At 40.4% G+C, this 20,981-nt stretch overlaps 3 protein-coding genes and 1 long non-coding RNA gene across 4 annotated transcripts; 1 reads left to right on the forward strand and 3 right to left on the reverse strand.

Annotated features, from left to right (window-relative positions):
* Nucleotides 1-2,981: 2,981 nt before the first annotated feature.
* LOC103471209 (uncharacterized) lies at nt 2,982-5,590 on the reverse strand. Its single transcript, XR_534607.1, has 2 exons — nt 5,501-5,590; nt 2,982-4,510 (listed from the first exon to the last, which is right to left on the reverse strand). It is a non-coding gene; the product is annotated as an uncharacterized LOC103471209 (long non-coding RNA).
* On the forward strand, nt 5,502-10,384 carry fgf1a (fibroblast growth factor 1a). Its single transcript, XM_008420057.2, has 3 exons — nt 5,502-5,698; nt 8,953-9,056; nt 9,140-10,384. The coding sequence occupies exons 1-3, from the start codon at nt 5,527-5,529 to the stop codon at nt 9,338-9,340; spliced, it is 477 nt and encodes a 158-aa protein (XP_008418279.1). The 5' UTR covers nt 5,502-5,526; the 3' UTR covers nt 9,341-10,384.
* Nucleotides 10,385-10,726: 342 nt separating this feature from the next.
* ndfip1 (Nedd4 family interacting protein 1) lies at nt 10,727-17,258 on the reverse strand. The gene is made up of 8 exons (XM_008420055.2): nt 17,051-17,258; nt 15,540-15,633; nt 14,030-14,169; nt 13,856-13,943; nt 13,129-13,253; nt 12,971-13,037; nt 12,738-12,846; nt 10,727-12,016 (listed from the first exon to the last, which is right to left on the reverse strand). The coding sequence occupies exons 1-7, from the start codon at nt 17,084-17,086 to the stop codon at nt 12,740-12,742; spliced, it is 657 nt and encodes a 218-aa protein (XP_008418277.1). The 5' UTR covers nt 17,087-17,258; the 3' UTR covers nt 10,727-12,016; nt 12,738-12,739.
* Nucleotides 17,259-17,542: 284 nt separating this feature from the next.
* gnpda1 (glucosamine-6-phosphate deaminase 1) lies at nt 17,543-20,273 on the reverse strand. Its single transcript, XM_008420054.2, has 7 exons — nt 20,166-20,273; nt 19,762-19,889; nt 18,902-19,003; nt 18,632-18,814; nt 18,351-18,535; nt 18,051-18,225; nt 17,543-17,789 (listed from the first exon to the last, which is right to left on the reverse strand). The coding sequence occupies exons 2-7, from the start codon at nt 19,883-19,885 to the stop codon at nt 17,731-17,733; spliced, it is 828 nt and encodes a 275-aa protein (XP_008418276.1). The 5' UTR covers nt 19,886-19,889; nt 20,166-20,273; the 3' UTR covers nt 17,543-17,730.
* Nucleotides 20,274-20,981: the final 708 nt, after the last annotated feature.

A 20,981-nucleotide genomic window follows, 5' to 3' on the forward strand; every position in this document is an offset into this window, starting at 1 on the left:
CCTTCATTATAAGTTGATTGTACTTTTTTATATATTACACGCAGTTGCAGCTTTTCTCTTTTTCTAGTGGCTGTTTATCTTTACAAATGGCAGCTCGCTCCATCCTCTGTGCGTAGAAGTGTCGTTGTTCTCGCTAAGAAATGATATTTAGCCTGCTTCCCTTCCCCGCGGTCCCGACGCGCACCGGCGCTGTCGGTGCGTCGCGAGCGCTTGGCGCTCGGCGAAAGGCTTTAAAAAGACTGTGAAGACGGGCTCGGTGTTGTATATCGGTCTTTCGAGAAAGACTTTAAAGATGGAAAAGTGTGGAGTGTTTTTTAATCTTGCCCCGCCCCCCGGTAGTCTAATCTTTAGAAAAATATGTGATGGATACGTGYGTTTCTCAATCACAAGTGAAAGGGCATGTGTTGTTGTGCTTGCAAGCTTGTCGTTTTTGATATTCGGAAGTACTAATATCTGTAGATTTATTACTGCTGAAAGCAAATAGAAAATAACCGTCCTCCACCCTTTCTCTCTCTCTCTTTTTTTTTATCAATCGTTTTGGTATAAATAGTCGTAATTCCTCTGAAGACTCTTCCTCTGCAGTACAAACTTTGCTCTTTGTAAGAATTGGCTAAAGGGTACCTTTTATTCTTGAAACTGCATACGTTTCGTTTTCTTTAAGGAATAGTTTCATTTTTGGGGGCGAAAACTGTTTTGTTTTGTTTTTTTGCAAAGATATAGATTGGTACTACTGTCATGTCTCTGCTACAAGCCCAAGTTAAGAACGTTAAAAAGTGAACTCCGTCTGAGAGGAAGAAAGCTCTTACCTCTGGTATCGACCGTCTCTTTACTGAGATGAGACGTCTGGTCTCCACCGGCCGATCGTCCTTCTCTGTGTGGCACAATAGCAGGCTAGAGAGCTACTTATTGTAAATAAAAAACACATTAATATTCAGAGATCGATATAATCAATTAATACTCGAGCTGTCATTATGCCTGATTTGATATAGTTATATAAATAAATCGTCTTTTTGTTGTCAAGAAAATTCTACATTAAGCACTGCACTTATAATAAAATGTGAATTTGAATGCGATGCAGATATAATGACAATTTGGAATCAAGGTAATGGATAAACCTTCCCAGTCACAGGTGTGCAGATTATTGTACCGCTAAACGTTGCTTTGAAATGATAAAATAGGTTTTCTGTGCCATCCGCTCTGGTGTTCCATCGCTCGCAGTAAATACAAAATACCGTAAAGTCTCAAAGACTCCGAGCAGCATGTAGCGCAAAGGGCTTCCAGTACCGTGCTGCTTCTGTGTCTAATATACATCCTGAAATCCGCATTACTGTAGAGACATGATGTGTATTAATCTCAGGTCTTAGCAAGAACACAAATACGACGGTTTCCCCCCAGAAATCAATGAAATCCTTTTCAACAGAATAAGTAATGGCTTAATGAATAAAACGGCACTTTTGGTCAGGCGTTTGGTCGATCACGTGAACAGATGCTGATAACTGATAAAAAGCCCCCTGTGCTGCCTCTGCAGCCCGACTTGACCTAAAGTTTGCGTGTATGTGTGCCGCACCCTTTGCATGTGTTCGGACTGTCTGCTACGTAGCCGTGCCTCGACGCCCCGCCCCTTTCCCCCTGCTGCGTTTCTTTTTTTTTTACAGCACTTTGCATCAGTTACCACATCGCAGTGAAAAAGAGTCCCATTACTGACTGCAGAGGCAGGCAGAACTGATTCTTTTTATTCTCTGGGAACTGTTTTTTTTTTTCCTGTTTTATTTCTTTTCCAGTGCCAAACTCCTGTTTTTGTCTATTTTCAGGGATGCTAAAAGTCGGTCAGTATTCTTATTGTTCTTTTTTTTTTTCTTTTTTTTAATTCTCAGACAAATCCAAGCATTAAAGCGTAAACACACTTAGCTGGTGAAAGGAGTAAGAAGTCCAGAGCTGCCTGACCTTCAGTCCCACGCAGTAAAAGGGGGGAACTGTCTGTCGGTGTTTCAGATTGATGCGTTGCAACGTCTCTCTTCTAATCTGCGCAGCTTGTCGTCTGTGTGTCTCCTGACTCCCGATCTGTCTTTTACTTTAAGATTTTTACTATGAATGTGATATTTAGAGAGTTATTAATAAATTAGATATGAACTGTTATCTGTAGATGATATGTCGTGAGCTGTCAGAAAGAAACAAAATATGTCAAGTGATCGCTCGCAGTAAATACAAAATACCGTAAAGTCTCAAAGACTTTACGGTATATATATATATGTATATATATATTTACATATAAATATATATATACATACTGCTCACTTTTATATATATAAACATACATATATATATATATAGATATAAAACATGGCAAAGTGAACTGTTTTTCAATGTTTATCCCAAATACATAAAAAAGCAACCTATATATGTTTTACTCTGCTCCAGAGCTCAGGTTTTTAAAAACAGATGATCTGATTCACACTTGCATTGATGTCCACTTTCTGCTCCGACGTGAAGAACCAAAAGCATCCGACAGCTTCACGCACGCGTGGCTACTTCTGTGTTTTGTTTTTTTGTTTTTTTTGACGTTTTATTGTTAAAAATTCAGTTGACAGATGTGCAAAGTTGTAAGGAATCTGCCTCCGCCGCTCATACCGTCTGTAGACTTTTAACAAAATGTTCTGTTTTCCTCTGAGGTTTAACCAGAATAGATGAAAACCATCCTTGCTACCTACCTGTTTTGAGGGTTACTTTCACATTCAGTGTATCCAAAACTCTGCTGCTGCTCTTCATCTTTCCAAGTATATATATATAGAGAGAAAGAAATAGATATATGTATATACATATAAATATATATATACATATATATATATATAAATATATATATATATATAAGAAATCGCACACTTGCCTCATCTTGCCCAAAAATGTATCCTGTTTACATTTTTGTGCACAACTGAATATGCAATAGAAAAGACAGATAATCTTATCACCTTCACCTTTGTTACTTTTTTTTTTTTTCCATCCTGTTTAACACAGTATAAGCTACTTTCATACAGGGGATCTCACTTCTAACTTTTATCTCTGCAGGCCAGATTTTCTTTTTTGGGGGAAAATATTCAGGAAATTGTAATCACTCACACAAACGGCCTATTTAATGTTAGAGTACAAGGTGACCAAAGGCGACAGATTACACATAATGTCAGTGTAAACTCCAGAGCTCTCAGATGACAAATGTACAGCTCTCTTCAGCGGGTCCCACAACCCCATTTTTTTCTTTTTTCTTTTTTTTTTTTTTTAAACAAGTCTTTGGTCAAATTGTGTGATACTGTGAATAGGATAGGACTTGGGCTTTTTTCATACACAAACTGTTTGTGAAAGTAATCGACCAGCTTGAATCTAAGAAATTGCACTACCCAAATATTGTTTGAAAGTCTATTTTGTATAAAACATATGCAGACAGAAACTATGAGACTAACAAAGGGCGGATCACGTTTCACTGGTGTATGTTTTCTCAGAAAAAAAAAAGAGCTTTTTTTTTTTGTTTGTTTGTTTGTTTTGCCTAAAACAAGTTTAATATGTACATATAATCCATTGTAAAGAACATGTGGTGTATTTGTCTTCAGATGGTTTTTTCAGTACCTACCCCCTCTGTATTATTTCTCCTCTGTAGCGTGACTCTTGTTGATCTTTCTCCTCCATCGATTAAAGGTCAAACCGTACGTGTTTGTGTGGTACTTCTCCAGTAAAAGCGTCTGTATGCTGACGTCAGCCCCGTTCTGAACATTGGACATGGTAAGCTCGTTGTAAGCCCCACCTCACCCCCTTTTTTTTTTTTTTTTTTTTGGTAACAGCACTTGTTCATCCAATAAATTTTTTTTTTCTCCATCTGACACCTGGTTTATTTACTGTTGAGATGCCCTGAAAATGAACCTCGCCAAGATGCAAAGCAGAAGCACTTTAAAGGCGCCCACACCTGATGAGGGAGAGCCAGTGAGAATCACGTCCCGTTTTTTAAATACGTAAACTAGCAGCTGATTGGCGGAATACTCGGCATAATGTTTTACCAAACGTCTTTGATTAAAGAAAGTATCCTTTCTTGCCGTGTGAACCACAGAATTTAGCTTTCAGACTGAAATTAAGCAGCGGGTTATTGCGAAGTGGAAGGAAAACAATTCATGAATTTCCAACAAAAATGTGAAAAGTTTGGCATTCCTGTGTTTATTAAACCTCTTTTAAATAAAAAATAATAATAAAGAACAGCAAATATATTTGTCCAACTGATCCCGTTTTATGTAATTTAATCTCTCAAAATATAAGTGACCATGCGCGACATCCCTGCTGTGAAATGTGGTGGCAGCATCATGCTCTGGGGAGGTCACAGTTCGTGGGAAGTCGATGGTGGAGCTGTAAGACCTGGACTGGGGAGGAGATTCCCCCCATTCCAGCTGGACAGGAGCCCCGTACTGCCAGAGATATGATCCACACAGGCTTAGATCCAAGTTTTTCTCCACTGTCAGAATGGCCCAGTCAAAGTCTAGATAAAAACACAATTGAGAGTCTGTGGTTAAGACATGAAAACTGACGTTCAAACACCGCTCTCCGTCAAATCGGTGAGCTTGAGCTGCTTGAGCAAAACATCTTATTTGGAGGTATCAGAGTGAAGGGGTTGAACAATCATTAAACCCTGGTTTTTATTCCATTTTAGCCTTTCGGTGGTCTGTCGCATACAGTCATGATAAAACGCACTTCAGTGGCAGAACGAAGAAACATTTAGGTTGTGAAACTTGGAAAAAAAAATATCTGAAACCAGATTTGATTGTTATTTGACTCATAGAGGCCCATAACAATCAGGCCTGGCGATTTAATGCGAGGAGGAAATTAGTTGTCATTTCATGCAATTTTGATTCCTTTTGTTTCTTAATTTATTCTATTCTTCTAGTTTTTCAGTCTCTTGTGATCGAATTCCACCTGTATTACTTTTTAGAGTCCTTTGAAAAGACTGTTGCTTTAGTCCTGGAAACGTACGACTGATAAACGTGTTTTGTAATCATCAATTTTATTTAAATAGCACACTCAGCAGCTAACCACAACAAACATAATTGTGAAAATAAAGAATAAACCTTACACCGAAGTGGCAAAATGATGAGAAGTAATGAAAGAAACCAATGTCCTTTGAAACTCACTGATTCTGATGAAAACGTCTGGATTAAACAACTATAATATGCAACTGGCATATTTTGCATCCAGCCAACAGAATAATATGAAACTGTGTCTTTTACTGCTGTAGAACGTTATATCGAAATAAAACTGGAGCATTAAAATAAAATGCAACATGTTTACACAGGTGCTACAGTTATGAACCATTTTAGGGAGTTTTAATCCACCTCAGTTGATTCATGACGGAAGGTGCAGGTTGAGGCAGGAATCGGGGGCGCGCCTCGCTCGTTCTCGACGACACCAACAGTAGACCACCGCAGGGCACAGACCATCCCCCAAACCCCCCCACCCCCCACCTGTGACCCACCTGCTGAGCCCCGCTGTCCCCTGAGGATGATGGCGGATGAAGACGCGGTCGCGGCCGAAGAGCGAGCTTTTGACGGCGGCCCCACGCTGCGCGACTACCGGCGGCCGACGCGGCTGTACTGCATGAACGGCGGATACCACCTCCAGATCCTGGCCGATGGGACGGTGCGGGGCGAGCGGGATGAGCGGGACGATCACAGTGAGTGAGGCCGCCGCCGCAGCACACTGCGCATTTCCCATCCAGGTCAGGCCTGCAAACATGATGCCTTCGTTTCCTCCGGTGGCGCATCAAACTGCAGCACCGGCCCACGAACCAGTGAAGCTCGGAAATGATTGTGATCTTCTCTAAAGTCACAAGCACACAGCTTGAGGGAGGTCTGGCGGTTTTGTTCAGAGGTGGGTGCAGTACCCCAAACATGTGTACTCAAGTAAGAGTAGCGTTACTTCAACATGGTTTTACTCAAGTAACAGTGAAAAGGAGCGAGGAATTTTATGAACTTACTCGGGTAAGAGTAAAAAAAAAAAAAGAAAAAAAAAGAAAAGTATTTGGTGATTCAAGTAGTAAATCGTCAAAAGAGTAATCTTTTAATATTTCAAAATTACGTCATCAGACAATGTTATGTAAACAATGTCGGTATTTTAAAGACCAAACATGAAAGTAATTCATATAATTGCAAAAAAAAAAAAAAAAAAAAAAATTCTAAATCAAATTCTTTCAGTATAAAATTTTAACAGAAGCTTCAGGTGTGTGTCTATGACTGGTGAATTCTTGGTTAAAACTAAGCTTCGTTCAGTGAAGTTACTCTCAGTGGGATGAGTAGCCAGACATTTTACTCTAGTAATGAAAGTACTCAAAAAGTTAAAAAGTACAGCTTAGTGAAAATACTGCTAAAAGTCGTCTTTTCCCCAAAAACCTGACTCATGTAAAGGCAACAGAGTAAATGTAAGAAGTTACCATCCTAGTCCACTTTCGACCATTTTTCTGCAAAGAGACGCTGGAAAAACATTCATGTGTTGATTAGAAAGACTTAGAAAATACTCAGTGACAACCCATTTGYAAYTCCGTCGTAGAAAAGGATTATGTTTTTTAAAATGTGCCGTAAGGTTCTTAAGACCTTTGGAAGAGGAACAGTCCCACAGCATCATATAACCTCCACCATGCTTAACAGAGGACGAGTCACTTTTTCATCCATTGTTTCACAACAGACCCATGTGGAGAGTTTCTCTGCGTTTAGGAAGCTCCACAAGTTCGTTGCTGATGGCTGAACATAAAATGTTTTGGGGGTTTTATTGTTTTGTTTTTCTGGGATCACTCCCATATAATCAGTTGGCGAGTAGCTACTATAGTTTCTWAAGGCTGTTATGGAAACTTTGTGATACCATTGTGCTACTTTGTGCTGCTGATCTCACAGATTTTCTAACCAACCTGCTCACTGTCCCCAGAGGTTAGATAAATATGGGACCTCACCAAAGAAAATGGTTAAAAGAAATGTTTTGCATTGCTGTTGTACCCAATAAATCATAGCTTTACTCATTGATCACATGCTCTGATYATTAAGAGAAAAAAAATAAGACCTAAAATAAAGGATAGCTTCACATTTATCTATAAATAGGTYCTTTGAGGTACCAGTAATTGTGCTGAGGGAGTTTTAGTTTAAGATTGTTCTTTTTTTTATGTTGTCACTGAATAAATGCACTCAAATTACATCTACTGCAAAGAGACATTTGAAAGTATAATGTGTCTCTCTCATTTATTGAGGAGGGAACCTGATCTGCCTCTTTACAGTAGTTGCTTTATCTGAAGTTCACAAGTGAAACAGTGAAAAAAAAAGAAAAAAAAAAGAAGAAATGTTTCAAATGACAGAAGGAATGCTGTGTAATGTGAGGTGCACTGCCTGGCAAAAGAGCTCAGAGCTCTTAAACTTCACATTTTGTTACATTTCAACCTCAGATGTTACTGGATTTTTTTTTTTTTGTAAGTTTTACTTTATGGAGCAGACTGACAGACAGTGCTGCGTCATGGAGAACTGGAAGGAAAGTGGTGTGTGGTTTTGAATTTTCTTTTTCAAATAAAAATCTAATAATCAGGGCCTGACAAGGAGACTTTTGTGGATGCAGGGCAGGACCAAAAAAACAGCGAGAGAAGTTCTAACCATCTCTTCCACCGACCGTATTTGGGGGGATGATTATACTCTCCGCTTCAASGTCTCTCTCTGACCAGCTTTCGAACTGTACATCCAGACAGATTTAAAGGGGAGTGGCAAAAGCAAAYGAGGTGGATTAGCAGCGCTCGACGACAACTGAWTRAACCATCCGRGGAATATGTTGCCGTTGAATATCAACTCTGCTTCTCAGAAAATGAGCTGTAAGCAAGTTGTGGCAGTCGGTCCTTCCAACTTTCTTTTTGGGATGAATAAAACTGAACTGGCCTAAATCCCAAACACCAGGTCTGGAAATCAGGCACTGCTCACCTCCTCCTTTAGCTGCAAWCATCCCCCATAGTGAAGCAAGCATGATGTGATGCGGCAGCATGATGTTGCAGAGACGGGGCGGGGCGGTGGGTAGATGAGAGGAACAGGCAAGAACAAAAAAACCCCCGACACATCCAAACATTTATTCAAGAAGACCTGAGATGGTAAATTAATACCAAAAAATGCTTTAATTATGCAAGTATCATTCTGTGGGAGTTTTCTTATTTTCAAAATTAAAACCTTTCCTCAGGGCTGCACAGTGGCGCAGTTGGTAGAGCTGTTGCCTTGCAGCAAGAAGGTTCTGGGTTCGATTCCCGGTCTGGGGTCTTTCTGCATGGAGTTTGCATGTTCTCCCTGTGCGTTGCGTGGGTTTTCTCTGGGTACTCCGGTTTCCTCCCACAGTCCAAAAACATGACTGTCAGGTTAATTGGCCTCTCCAAATTGCCCCTAGGTGTGAGTGTGTGTGTGCATGGTTGTGTGTCCTGTGTGTCTCTGTGTTGCCCTGCGACAGACTGGTGACCTGTCCAGGGTGAACCCCACCTCTCGCCCGAAATGTTGGCTGGAGATGGGCACCAGCACCCCTCCCGACCCCACTGAAGGAAAAAGGGTGCAAGAAAACGTTTCCCTGTTGTCAAACCAACACAAACAAACAGGAATCAACATGCGTTTCCTTTTCTCAGAGTATGTCCACATTTATTTATTTTTTTTCTCATCAAAAGCACATCGAGGCCAGCTGAAAATGAAAACACTCTCCTAAATGCTTACATAAATACGATTAACTGATCACATCCGTCTCTGAAGCTCTACGGTGGGGATCAAAGGTTAAATCTGACAGATACGTTATTTATTTGGCTTATAAAATAGCAGCAGCAGCAGCAGCAGCTTCCTGGATGAAACCAGCTGCAGCAGAGCTCCTGTAGGTTCGAGAGCCTCTGTAAAAGGTTTGCATCTAGTCTGATTTCTCACCYGTCTTTCCCGTCAGCTGTGCTAAAGCTCGTAGCCGTGGGCAGAGGCGTCGTCGTCATCCTGGGAAAGGCGGCAGAGCGATACCTGGCCATGAGCGCAGAAGGCCGTCTGTACGGCTCGGTGAGTGTCCAACAGCTACTTCTAACGTTCTGGAGATCCATTCAGCTTCACGCGTCGTTCCTTCAACCTTCCGTCTCCGTCAGTCCACAGTAACCGACGAGTGCCGCTTCCTGGAGAACCTGGAGGAGAACCACTACAACACGTACAAGTCTCAGAAATACCAGGACAGCAGCTGGTACGTCGGCCTCAAGAAGAACGGCAGGACTAAGCTGGGCCCAAGAACCCACATCGGACAGAAGGCCATCTTCTTCATCCCAAGACAGCTGGAGGATTCCTGGGATTAGTGAGCCTCTCTAGTGACGGGATGTGAGGAATGTTGAGCTCTGATGCATGAGTAGTTTACCTCTAGAGTTGTATCCTTCCTGTCAACTAACACGTCTGCGCAGCCTTTACTTAGCAGCTATTTAACTCAGCTAACTGAAACACAATCCTGATTTCTCCAGACTTTGAATATCAGATAAGACAGATTATAAGTGGACTTTTAAGAAGTGTTTTATTTGATGGCCTAGTATGCTCAGAGGGAAGACTGCTGACTTGGCAATTATCCAGCAGAAAGTCTTAGACTCCCTCCACAAGGGCATAAACTACAAAGCATTATTCCAAATAAAGCTAACTGTTCCTAGTTGTATCGAAACATTTTGGTGGAAAGTTGAGTGGAAGCAAAAAGTGTGGGAGAAAAAAAAACAGGAATAACCAAAGCCATCAGAAGGGATAACCACTTCCTTTTAATAATGTCTCACATCTTATGTGAGGCACTGACTCACATAAGATGTGAGTCAGCGCCTCAAGAGCCACCAGATCAGAGTCATGAACGACGACCGCATCAGTCCTTAGCACCGCAACGCATTAAAGGTCTGCTGTTGTTGTTGCATCAACCAGACCACTCAGGGCTTCTGGCTCTGCTCTGCATCTCCAAACACGGAGAAGCAGGATTCAGCTTCTATGCACCACTAATCTAGAACAAACTTCCCGAAACTTGTAAAACAGACGAGTTTCTTTGAATCTAGACTCTGTTCAGAGTTCCTTTTTTCACCATAATAAATGAAACACTAACCAACATTTTTGATGTTTAATGACGACACTTGGAAAAATGKAATGTTTCAATTGTTGATTTTTGTGTTTTTATGATGTAAAGCACTTTGAACTTGCCTTATTGCTGAAATGTGCTATTCAAATAAAATTTGATTCATTCTGTTCAGCAACTTCTGAAGCAGAGAATGCTCTTCTGTGATATTTTGATTTGCATTACATGCAAGCTGATAATCAGAGCAAACAGAAACTAATACTTGAATTTTATCCATGTGCAATAAATCTAATGAAATGAATCACCTTTTGAGTAATAGTGTGGTTCTTAAGAGATGTGCCTGTATGTGGACAGGAAGAACCAGAGAAACTTTATCACTAACCAGGTTCCTGCTGAGTTTCTCTTAACTTCCCCTGTGAATTTATGAGCAAGAACCAGAACTCTTGACGTTTACAGGTATATAAAACTATTCTTGTAAATTCAAAATGTTATAGGTTCAGTGATTTAGTGACACTTAAGTTTCTGCTGATAAAAAAAAGACTCTATAGAGCTTCACGTCTTTCTTGACTTGAAGCTTTATACTTTGAGAAAAGTTGTATAAATGGGTGAAAATTAGGAAAAAAAATAAAAACAGACGACCCAGAGGACCCATTGAAAGTGACATTTATTTAACACTACATGATTTCTGTACAGTTACATAACATGACCCCAAAGTTTAGCTCTACATCACATAGAAACAAGCATAACTGGGCTGTAATCAAAGCCATGGCAGAAGTATGAAGTTAATGATTCAAACTGTTTCAGTGTGGTCTGGGAATAACATCGTCTGGGTTTTACTGCTAACACTTCTATAAGTGCAGCTGAAAAGCAACGTTCTTGATTTAATTGATACCAACTTCTAACGCAGTGTGAAGAAAATTGAAAGGAAAAAAAAAATCTGTCAATTAAATCTTAAAGCAAAAATCCCACCTGGAGGAGGAACTTCAGCTATTTTTGTGCTCATTATTGTGATGCAGCTGTTCAAACTTGATCATTAACAGCTGAAATCCAGACAGCTTTTTTAAATCTCTGAGCTTTTCCTCCAGCAGAGATTCTCCCTGACTCACAGCGGAGTCATCTGCAGGTCAGACTGCAGCATTTAAATGAGACCTTCTCAGACAAACACCAAAATTCAGCAGCGCCACTGCAGCAGCTCAGAGATTTAGACGCTAGTCTGGGTGAGACGAAAACAAGAGGCTGGATTTCTTTTCAAGAGCATCTCAGTAAGTTGAATTCTTCTTCCAGGTTTGGATCGTTTCACCTGCTTTCACCCGCAGTAATTATTAAACGAAACCTCTTGACAAACAGAGGTCGATCTGGTATGTTTGGATTGCAAATTACAAGCAGGCTCTCTTGTTTATCTCTCACTGAAAACGTCTGGAAATGTGAAGACATCGGCCGCCCCCTAGCGGTTGAAGAAGGAACAGCACCGCTTAAAGCCAATAGCTGATTGAAATGCAAACGTCTAACTGGATATTAGACCGATGAAGTGAATGTTACAGAGTGTGCTGCATGCTGTGGTCAAACTACAGTGCTGCGCGAATTAGAAAACCCGTTGGCCAACATGAGCCCGGCTCTAATTAATAACCTGGCGGCAGATGCATGCTCTTATGCTACCATCAAATCATATAAGGCAAAATACTCTTACATTACAACAGATGTAAATAGCACTTAACATTAGCCACTAATGAATAGCTAAAGGGACTATTACTGCTTACCATGTTCCATTAATGAAATGTCTAAACAAAAGAAAAACACATGTTTTATATATTTCCTGAATATGTTACCATCTTGAGGTTGTCTTCGTCTAGAACTCGTCTGGCTGATTTCCGGTCAAGTCTCTCTTCGTGCGACTCTCGAACGTCGTTTTGCTTCGTCTCCTCTCGCCGCCTTCCATCTGCTCGACGTGAAGAGAGGAAAAGGCCCGGCAAAGATCAAATTATCCGTTTCTGCACCAGATGTTGAGTTGCAGACGTGGCCGCATTTAGTTTGGCCAACACATTTATTGGCTACTCTGGTGAATGTGTAAAAGAAAACAACCTTAAAAAAATAAAAATAAAAAAAAAATAAAAAAGGGGAAGAAGGTCGTCACAGTAAAGGAATTTCACACTGAAACATCTCACCTTTGATTTGACTTTGGAAAGTGAAGTGGGGGGAAAACAAATGTGTAATAAATCCTGAGATGCGTTTTGGGGGAGATGTAGAGTTTAACTCTACTGGGACTTTATCTAGAACCGTTTGGTTTAATCCGTCGACATCTTCGCACGCCAAAACGTGACGACTAAAAATGGTTTTTAAACCGGTCTCTTAGGAGGATCCACACAGAAAAAGATAAAGTCAGCCTCAGTCTAACAACATAAATACTGGAGAAAAGCTGGACTATGGACGCTAATCCATTGAGTACAAGAGTGTAAAAACTACAAATAGACGGACTGATAAGAATCGTGGCACCAATGATTTTATAGAGAAGAAAATAACAGAAACTTTCAGTATTTAAAATGATGTTCCTGTCATAAAAAAATATTTATTTTATGGGTTTTTTAACACATTTACCAGGTGTGCCTGTAACTCTAGCAACCAGAGTAAACGATCATCTCAGCTAAGCTAAATGCACTCGCCTCTAATAGATGAAAAGCACTCTTGTTCTGGGCAGGTTGGCGTAAGTGGGATCAACCAGTTTGCGCACTCTGGAGTAGTTAACGAAGCCTCTGATGAACAGCATGAAACCTGAAATCCATAAATGATGACATGACAGACAATCTCAGATGTACAATCATAAAAGAAGCAAATAAAGTTTGTTTTAGCTAGAATAAAATGACTTTTACGAATACACAAAACGCCTCTCACTCACCCAGAGCCAGGAACACCCACCACAACCAGTACTGTCCGTCGAAGTATCCCGGGAAATAAGTGGAAAACTGCAGGAACAGAAAGAGATGCGGTGTAAAGGAGCTGCAAGCGTGATGCGCCCTGAACGGTAGGAGCGTAGAGACGGAAACGCGCTCTCACCCTGACGATGAGAACCCATTTGATGAGGGACAGGCCGAAGCCGGAAATGGCTCCGTATCGACCGGCCGCAGACGTGGTCAAACAGAACGACAGAAAGAAGCCGATCCAGTTGAAGAGGAATGCCACTGGCGACAGAAAAATGTTCCAAATGACGTCAAGCGGGAGAAACGTTTGTCCACATGTTTGAATACAGAAAGGAACGAACGAGGAACGGGGAACGTCATACGGTGTAGCAGTGAAAACAAACAGAGAAAAAAAAAAAAGGCAATTAAATTTGATAACTGACCAAATCTGGAATGATGCACACTCGCTAATCAAAATAAATAAATAATTAGCTCTGAGTGATTGATTGTAAGGTTCCTACTTCATGTGGTTGGAGGTTTAGCATGTTGAACTTGGTAACAATTATACAAAATACTGTGAAAACATATTTGCTCTCTTGCAGATTTTTCTAGTCAAACCAATTTTAACACATAACATAAATAAATACAACATGCTCACTTCAAATAAAGATTTCATTCATTAAGCAAAGGCATCTATCCACCCAAAAAAAAAAAAAAAAGTAAAAATCAGAGAAACTTCACAAAGCTCAAAACACAAAGACTCAAACTGTTCTGCTGCATCTCGGCCTGAAGATCTCTGATCTAGACGTACAACGCCTCCTCTCACTCTCTCTCTCTACACCGGTTTACCAGCAAACACTTCAAAGATCTAGACCGCGTCTTACTGAAGAAAGTGAGCATGAAGATGCCGTCGTTTCCTATCCGCAGCTGGTCGGCGTCTTCGAAGTCATCTCTGGCCACAAAGTCGTCTTCCTGCAACGACAGCGGGACATGCGTTCCAGTGACTCCCTGCTTACTTCTGCTGCCTCCCGACACGGCAGAGAGAGGAGGAGACGTACCGAGACCCTTCCGGTGACCAGGGGCACGGCGGCCTCGGCCTTGCTTCGCTCGGCCTCGTCGTAGGAGGGTAAAGTGGTGGCGACGTTGTACGACGGAGGGTTGGGAAATCTCCCTCCATCTTCCTTGTATTCAAAGAAAGCTGCGGATGGAACGCGTGAAGAGGGCTTTTTGATCAGCGTGAAGCTTACAGGAAGAGAAAAAAAATTATGACTTTGCAAGTTTTTTTTTTTGCTTTCTGCAATTTCTGCCTGTTATGATGGATGTTAGTCGATCCTCCCATTCTGCCTCCCATTTTTAGACCAGCTGTGCGCTCTGTGCTAGTTGTCTTGTTTTTACGTACTTCAGACGGATGTAGAAGCAGAAATTAGAAATTACTAATCCTTCAGTGTTAAACTGCTACACGTACAATCAGAGGCTGGTGAGAAAAGACTGTACATTTTCAATAAGTACCAGGCAAATTAATCTTGTATCTTGAATCTCTTGCAGAAAATAAGCATGAGGGGAACTTTGAGACGTAAATGCAGGCATATCAGCGCTCACATCCTGAAAGTTTTGGAACATTATGTCTTGGATAGGACGTTAATTTGACAAGATTTAAGGTCATGGTGGAGATACTTTCAAACCAGCGGTTAAATGATTGTGAAAGCTCAGACCTGAGGTGCCACGCACTGCGTACACCAACAGTCTCGATGGCAATTTTAAATGATTTAAATATAAATCTGCTTTCGGGGACAAACGAAAGCCAAGAACTACTGATTATTACCGCGCTGTGGTTAAGGACCGGCTGCTGACACGTGCAGAAGACATCTTCTTTCGCTTCCCTCTAAAAACGAAAGCAGCAGCTGAGAATTCGAAACCCTGACCTGGGTGGGATGAGTTACAGCAGGAAGCACGGCATTAGCGGCAGACATGTCCATTACAGCTCGCGCTCTCCCCCCCATAAAAGCCAAGACTTTTATCTGGGTCGGCTGGCTCTCATCCAGGAGTGCTCCTTTCAAACACTAACAACTCCAGTTCAGATCAATGAACTCGTCCAGGAAGAGCTCCAGGCTGCGCCCACTTACGCAACACGCGGGTTGACCTACAACCTCTAAAGACGCGAGATTAGAAACATGACACCAGCTCCACTCAGCCTACACCATCCTTAGGTAATACATAATCTACGGCCAAGGAGAACCTTCTCCAGTCATATGCATTTTAATACTAGGACCATAGTAGTAGTATTTACTAACTTTATGGAATTTGTTTTATTTAAACTATTGATTGCTGGTCACAGAACGGCTTCAGTAAAATACTCTTGACTTTCCAGATGTAGTTGGGTTTTATACACTTTGCGAGAGCAACTGCTCTTAGAAAAAGATTCATTTTAAAGATTAACGACGTTTGCTTTTAAAGATAAGCACTTTCACTTTAGACGGCGAGTTGTCATACATTGTTATCAATAGGACTGAGTCAATAAAAAAAAGGGTGTCGCCTGACAGGTGGAGGTGAAGCAGAGACTTTCCTAACCTGCATCGGCTGCAGCAACGCTGCTGTAGGGAGGTGGTGCATCCTGTCCAGAGCTCTCCTGGGAGGACTGGGCGGGCTCCTCCTCATTCACCAGCTGTTGAAATAAAAGCACACAACAACAATACAGCTTTTTGTCTGAACAAAACACACTACGATGCTGGATGAAAAACAATTATGTAGAAATTCTGAAGGAAAGAGAAAAAAAACAAAACATCTTCACTATTGCTGTCTGTAATGTGATATTTAATGTAAATGGGATTGCTTATCTTACTGAACATTGTAGCTATCCAGAGAAGATGTGTTTACTTTAAGCAGCAAAGGACAAATGTTTATTAGTCAGGATCACTTTCTGGTTCCTTCATCTTAAGGAAAATTGCAAAACAAAAAGTAATTTAAACTTGAAACACTTTCTCTTAGTAGAATACCGTTGCCAAAAAACAAATGCACACTCGTAATTATATTTATTTAATATACCAATTAGTGTGGAGCTACAAGGACTGAGAATTTGGTAGCGATATTGTGTGGTGTTTATTGTAATTGTTAAAACTGCAATAGCACAAACTTTCAGCAATGGACTGTATAGTTGTGAATGCAAAGTGCAGGGACTCAACAAACATTTTAAATATTAAGTAAATAAAAGTAATAATCCCAACACTGCTGTTAACTTTAGGTGTTTGCAGATGTCTTCAGGTACAGTTTGATGTCATAATTCAGCCGATTAATGCATGACTCATGTTTTTTTTTTTTTCTCTCTCAATGTTTACCCAACCATAGAAGTCTATTCTATCATAACTATTTACTTACGCACTTACTACATAACATTAGTTTGGTGCTATTGAATGACATACATTATCAATTATTTCAAAAGGATCCGAAAATAAACGTATCAATGTTAATTTATAGAATTTTGAGGGCTCTATCAGATGAAATTACTGGGTTTGTTATTGTTTACATTCTTATATTTTGCATAATATGCAAGTGCTCTCTCCTGGCCTGAAGGCTTAGATCGTTTATGCTTCAGGCCGGCCTATTTTTAAAGCATACACGCAGTACGCAACTCCACAGGATGTCATGTCTTCTTTGCATTAGTTTTTTTTTTTTTAACCAAGATTCACATTGTATTTAGATCTAAAATGATTAATTTCTTAGACTTACAACTTCTACATTTTAGTGATAAGCTTTTATCTTCAGATTAGCTTCATAGTCGCATTTCTATACCACTGTTATGAGGTTTTCCTGAAGTTAACGTTACAATCAGGACTAAACTAGTTTTCAGGCAGCTAACGTTCTAACAGATTAGCTTAAAACAAACATGCTACCTTTATTTGACAGTAACAGTCATATTACCCGAGCCTGACTGGGTGTAGTTTTGTTTAAAACAAGGTTAAATTATTTTTCTACACATGGGGCCTCCGCCCGTAAACAAACGCTCGGTAGCTTGAGCTCCTTGTTTCGCTTACTGACAGCTAGCTGTTAGCAGCGTTTCAGCGAGCCAGCAACCTGTTACCTACCTCCTGATATCTGACGTTGCTGTTTTGTTCTGCCATCGTGGAACAGGGGCTAAATGTTTTTAACGTCCCCCTCCGGTTTCAGACTGTGAAAATTAACCTTGAATAAAACTAATATTGCCGACAGAGAAGCAGAAATATGATATTTCCTTCTACTAGTCGGCCATCTCCTTCCTTCTTTCTCTGAGCCGAGATCGGTTTTGAAGCTGCGTTCAAGGACTGTCGGTAACTGTAGTTCTCCACATATCCCTAAAATACGATTCGTAACAATTATTACAGAAAAAAGCTAAATAGTATTTAAAAGACACACATATATTTTTAAACAAAAAATGCTATAATGTTCTTGCAAGGAAAAACCTAACTCAAGAGCGAACTTGCATTTTGAGCAAATTTAGCAAACTCCACACAAATATGGACGAGGAACACCGAAAGGCGTCATTTAGTCATGTGATCTAAGTGGAGCTGGGAAAATCAACCAAGCCACACAAGATATATAAATCACGCATTTTATTACAAAGAACAAAAATGACACGAAGCTGACAATCATTTAAAACCTCACAGCCTGCACTGCGCCATTAAAAATAGAAGAGTTGGATATCCATCCTCTTCTCCAGCTGGAGTTAAAATTGTAGGAGGAATGATTGGAGTGTATTTTTATATTTTGTTCCATATAAGAGGTATCTTCACTTCTTCTGTTGGTTTGGAAGTGTTTCCACTAGCCTGTTGTGCACATGCATCATCCCTGGAAAAAAAAAAAAAACAAGCAAAATTCAGCAGATTTTGTGATAAAATCTTTGAAAACATTTAGTAACATTACAACTAAAATCTGTATTTTCTGGAATTTTACGTTATAGATCAACACAAAGTATCTGGATGTCTAAAGTTCATCCAGAGTCATAGTGAGTTTCTTTTTTTCAATGCAACCAATTTCATGATTTGTGCTAATCTAAATACAAACCATTTATGCATGACAAGCGAAATATGCAACGTGCTTTTGGCGTACCTTTGAAGTACTTGACAGTCTTAACCCGCAGCTCCAGGGTAGCATCTTCGTCACATACGAAAACAGTCTGCGGATGCTGCTGGAAGGCCGACACTGTCCACATGTGATTGACACCTTCTTCTATTGCTTTGTACAAAGCAAATGCCTTGTGTGCTCCAGTGATAAGGATCATGACCTGACCGGAAAGAAAATGTGACTCATTAAGAAATCAATACACGGTTTGAAACCGCAGAATTCAGTCACTGATCATCAGGAAGACCCCAAACGGCATGACGAATATATGCGTTGTTGAAATTTAACCTCTTTTGCGTCCATGACGGTGCCCACTCCCACTGTCAGGGCCATGGTGGGAACTTTAGAGAGATCTCCATCAAAGAATCGAGCGTTAGCCATGATTGTGTCCTTTGCCAGCGTCTTCACTCTGGTTCTGGAAACCAAACTTGACCCAGGCTCATTGAAGGCAATGTGGCCATCAGGTCCAATCCCTGCAACAAAATGTCAGGATTTATTTTAGTTTCATCTTTCTTCAACCATAACGCCATTTAAACAAGGGATTAAAGTGTTTTGCTATCAAGGCTGACCTCCAACAAACAACTCGATCCCTCCGGCCTCTTTGATCTTTTCCTCAAAGGAGCTGCACTCTGCTTGAAGGTCAGCTGCGTTTCCATCAAGAATGTGAGCGTTTTCTGCTCTTATGTCGATGTGCTTGAAGAAGTTGTTCCACATGAAGGAGTGATAGCTCTCAGGGTGATTTCTGGGAAGTCCTGCAACACGGGTTCATGAAAATGTCCTCAACGAAAATCACACAGAGAAGTCCTCGAAGCTGCAGATAAACGGAGATCAGCGCTTACCAACGTATTCGTCCATGTTGAAGGTTTTCACAAACTCGAAGGAGATTTCTCCGTTTTTGTAGTATTCGATCATCTTCTTGTAACATCCTAAAGGAGTGCTTCCTGAGGAGAGGAGAGGAGAGGAGAGGAGAGGAGAGGAGAGGAGGTCCATATATTTAAATCTTTAAAAGTTGTGATGCTTTCCAACAAACAGTTTTCTGTAGAAGAAGAGGTCAGGAAAACCATTGTTGATCCTAAGTCTTTGTCCACCGGGGAACTATACTGTATATCCTAAATATATGGGGACCACTATTTTTTATCATAATTTCTTCTCCTTCTACCACCAAAATCTCCCAATAAAACCCAATGAGTTTGTGGTTGATAAAAATTTGGAAAATTTTTACATTAAATTGTTTCAAAACTGTCAGCAGGGAAAATCACATCTCCTTTCAATACAATAGTCACCCTATTCTGAGCATTAATGTGTAACCCCATCAGATATAAAACAGATGCTTTAATACTTTTTAAAATTATTGCTTTGACCTATTTTCAGTGCTGCTGAATTATCTTTGCATCACCCTATCCTACTGAAGCCATCATATAAGTGGGTGTTAACTGGATCTTTTGTCCAATGGAAAATACAAATTGCAAAGGATTTCTCTTCTTTTCTCTTTCCTTCTTTTTTTTGCCATCTTCGCTTTTTGATAAAGACCAACTAAATCCCTTTATTTGACTCCGAGTCAGCAGATGTGGGTTGGTTTTTTTTTAAAAAGAGAAAAAAAAAGGGCAACTAAGGCACGCTGGCTGATTCAGTGCTTCATATCGGGATTTTAATAAGAAAAGAAATGACCAGAACATGGACGCTTTCTGTTTCCGCTTACCTGTGGGGAGTCCTAATGTGAAGAACTTGTTGGGTCCAGGTTGGAAGTGTAAAATCTTGTTTCTGATGTACTTTGCAGCCCACTCGCTTGCCTGGTCGTAGTCATTTAGGATGATCAGCTTCATCGTCCTGCAGGAGAAAACAGCGATAATTTCGCCTTTAAGACGAGAACTCCAGCAGCGAAGTAGTGCTGCAAACACTCCTAAATCAGACTTTAGACTCATCAAGATAACCCCAGTCATTCAGCAGTACCGCTTCATGTATCACTGTGTATCTCTTTAAGAGTGGGGTGGGGAGGGTGGGGAGGGGGGAGTATCGCGACGACTGTATCGCATTCGTTTACACAAATCTGTGTTAACTTCCAGACATAAATTAGTTATTAGAGTTAAAAATAGTCCACATTACCTCTGTCTTCAGCTGTCAGTCGGAACAACAGCAGAATGCGGGCGGGTCATATGACCTCCTCCGCGTGAGCGTCGGCGCTGCGTACTCCAAAACCAACAGCCTCTTAAAGCTGAAGCGTCGTAATTTGAAATGTGTCACTTTTTTGGCACTTTTATAAAATGATTTGAATGATTGTGTAAAACGGACCAAAAAGCCATTCCCTCTCTCTACACAGCACCTTGTTGCAAAGTTGTCACACTCCACAAGTTCTGGGATTGAATGAGGTAGTAGCTTTGCTTTACAGACTTGACATTTCAGGCTTTCTTCTTTTTAAGATGAGCTCAACCTCAGTCAGATTGTTGTTTTGCATCATCACCATTGAATAGTTGAGGAGTGACTAAGTTACATTTACTTGAGTAACTTTTTTTGGGGGAAAAAAAAAATACTTGTAGAATTTCTTCTGTACTTTTTTACTTGAGTAACTTTACAAAAGTAACATTTCTGGGTACTCTATGTAGTGTAACTTCACTACATGAACAGCAAGCTTATTTTAGTCAAAATTTCCCCAGACACATCTGCGATTTTGAAGTTTTCTGTTAAAAGAATTCGATTTGGAATAACGTTTCTTTAACCTGATTTTATTTTGTAGTGTTATATGATGTATTTTCATTTTGTCCTTTAAAATTCAAAAAATTACATATAAAATTTTGGTCCATCTGATGATGTAATTTTTAAATATTAAATGATTATACCAAAAACTTTACTTTTGAGTAATTTCTTGGATGGCTAGTTTTTACATTTGAGAGGAACATAATGAGTACAAATGTTTGGGTGCAG

Source organism: Poecilia reticulata, linkage group LG10 (genome assembly GCF_000633615.1).
Source record: "Poecilia reticulata strain Guanapo linkage group LG10, Guppy_female_1.0+MT, whole genome shotgun sequence".
Taxonomy (NCBI): Eukaryota; Metazoa; Chordata; class Actinopteri; order Cyprinodontiformes; family Poeciliidae; genus Poecilia; species Poecilia reticulata.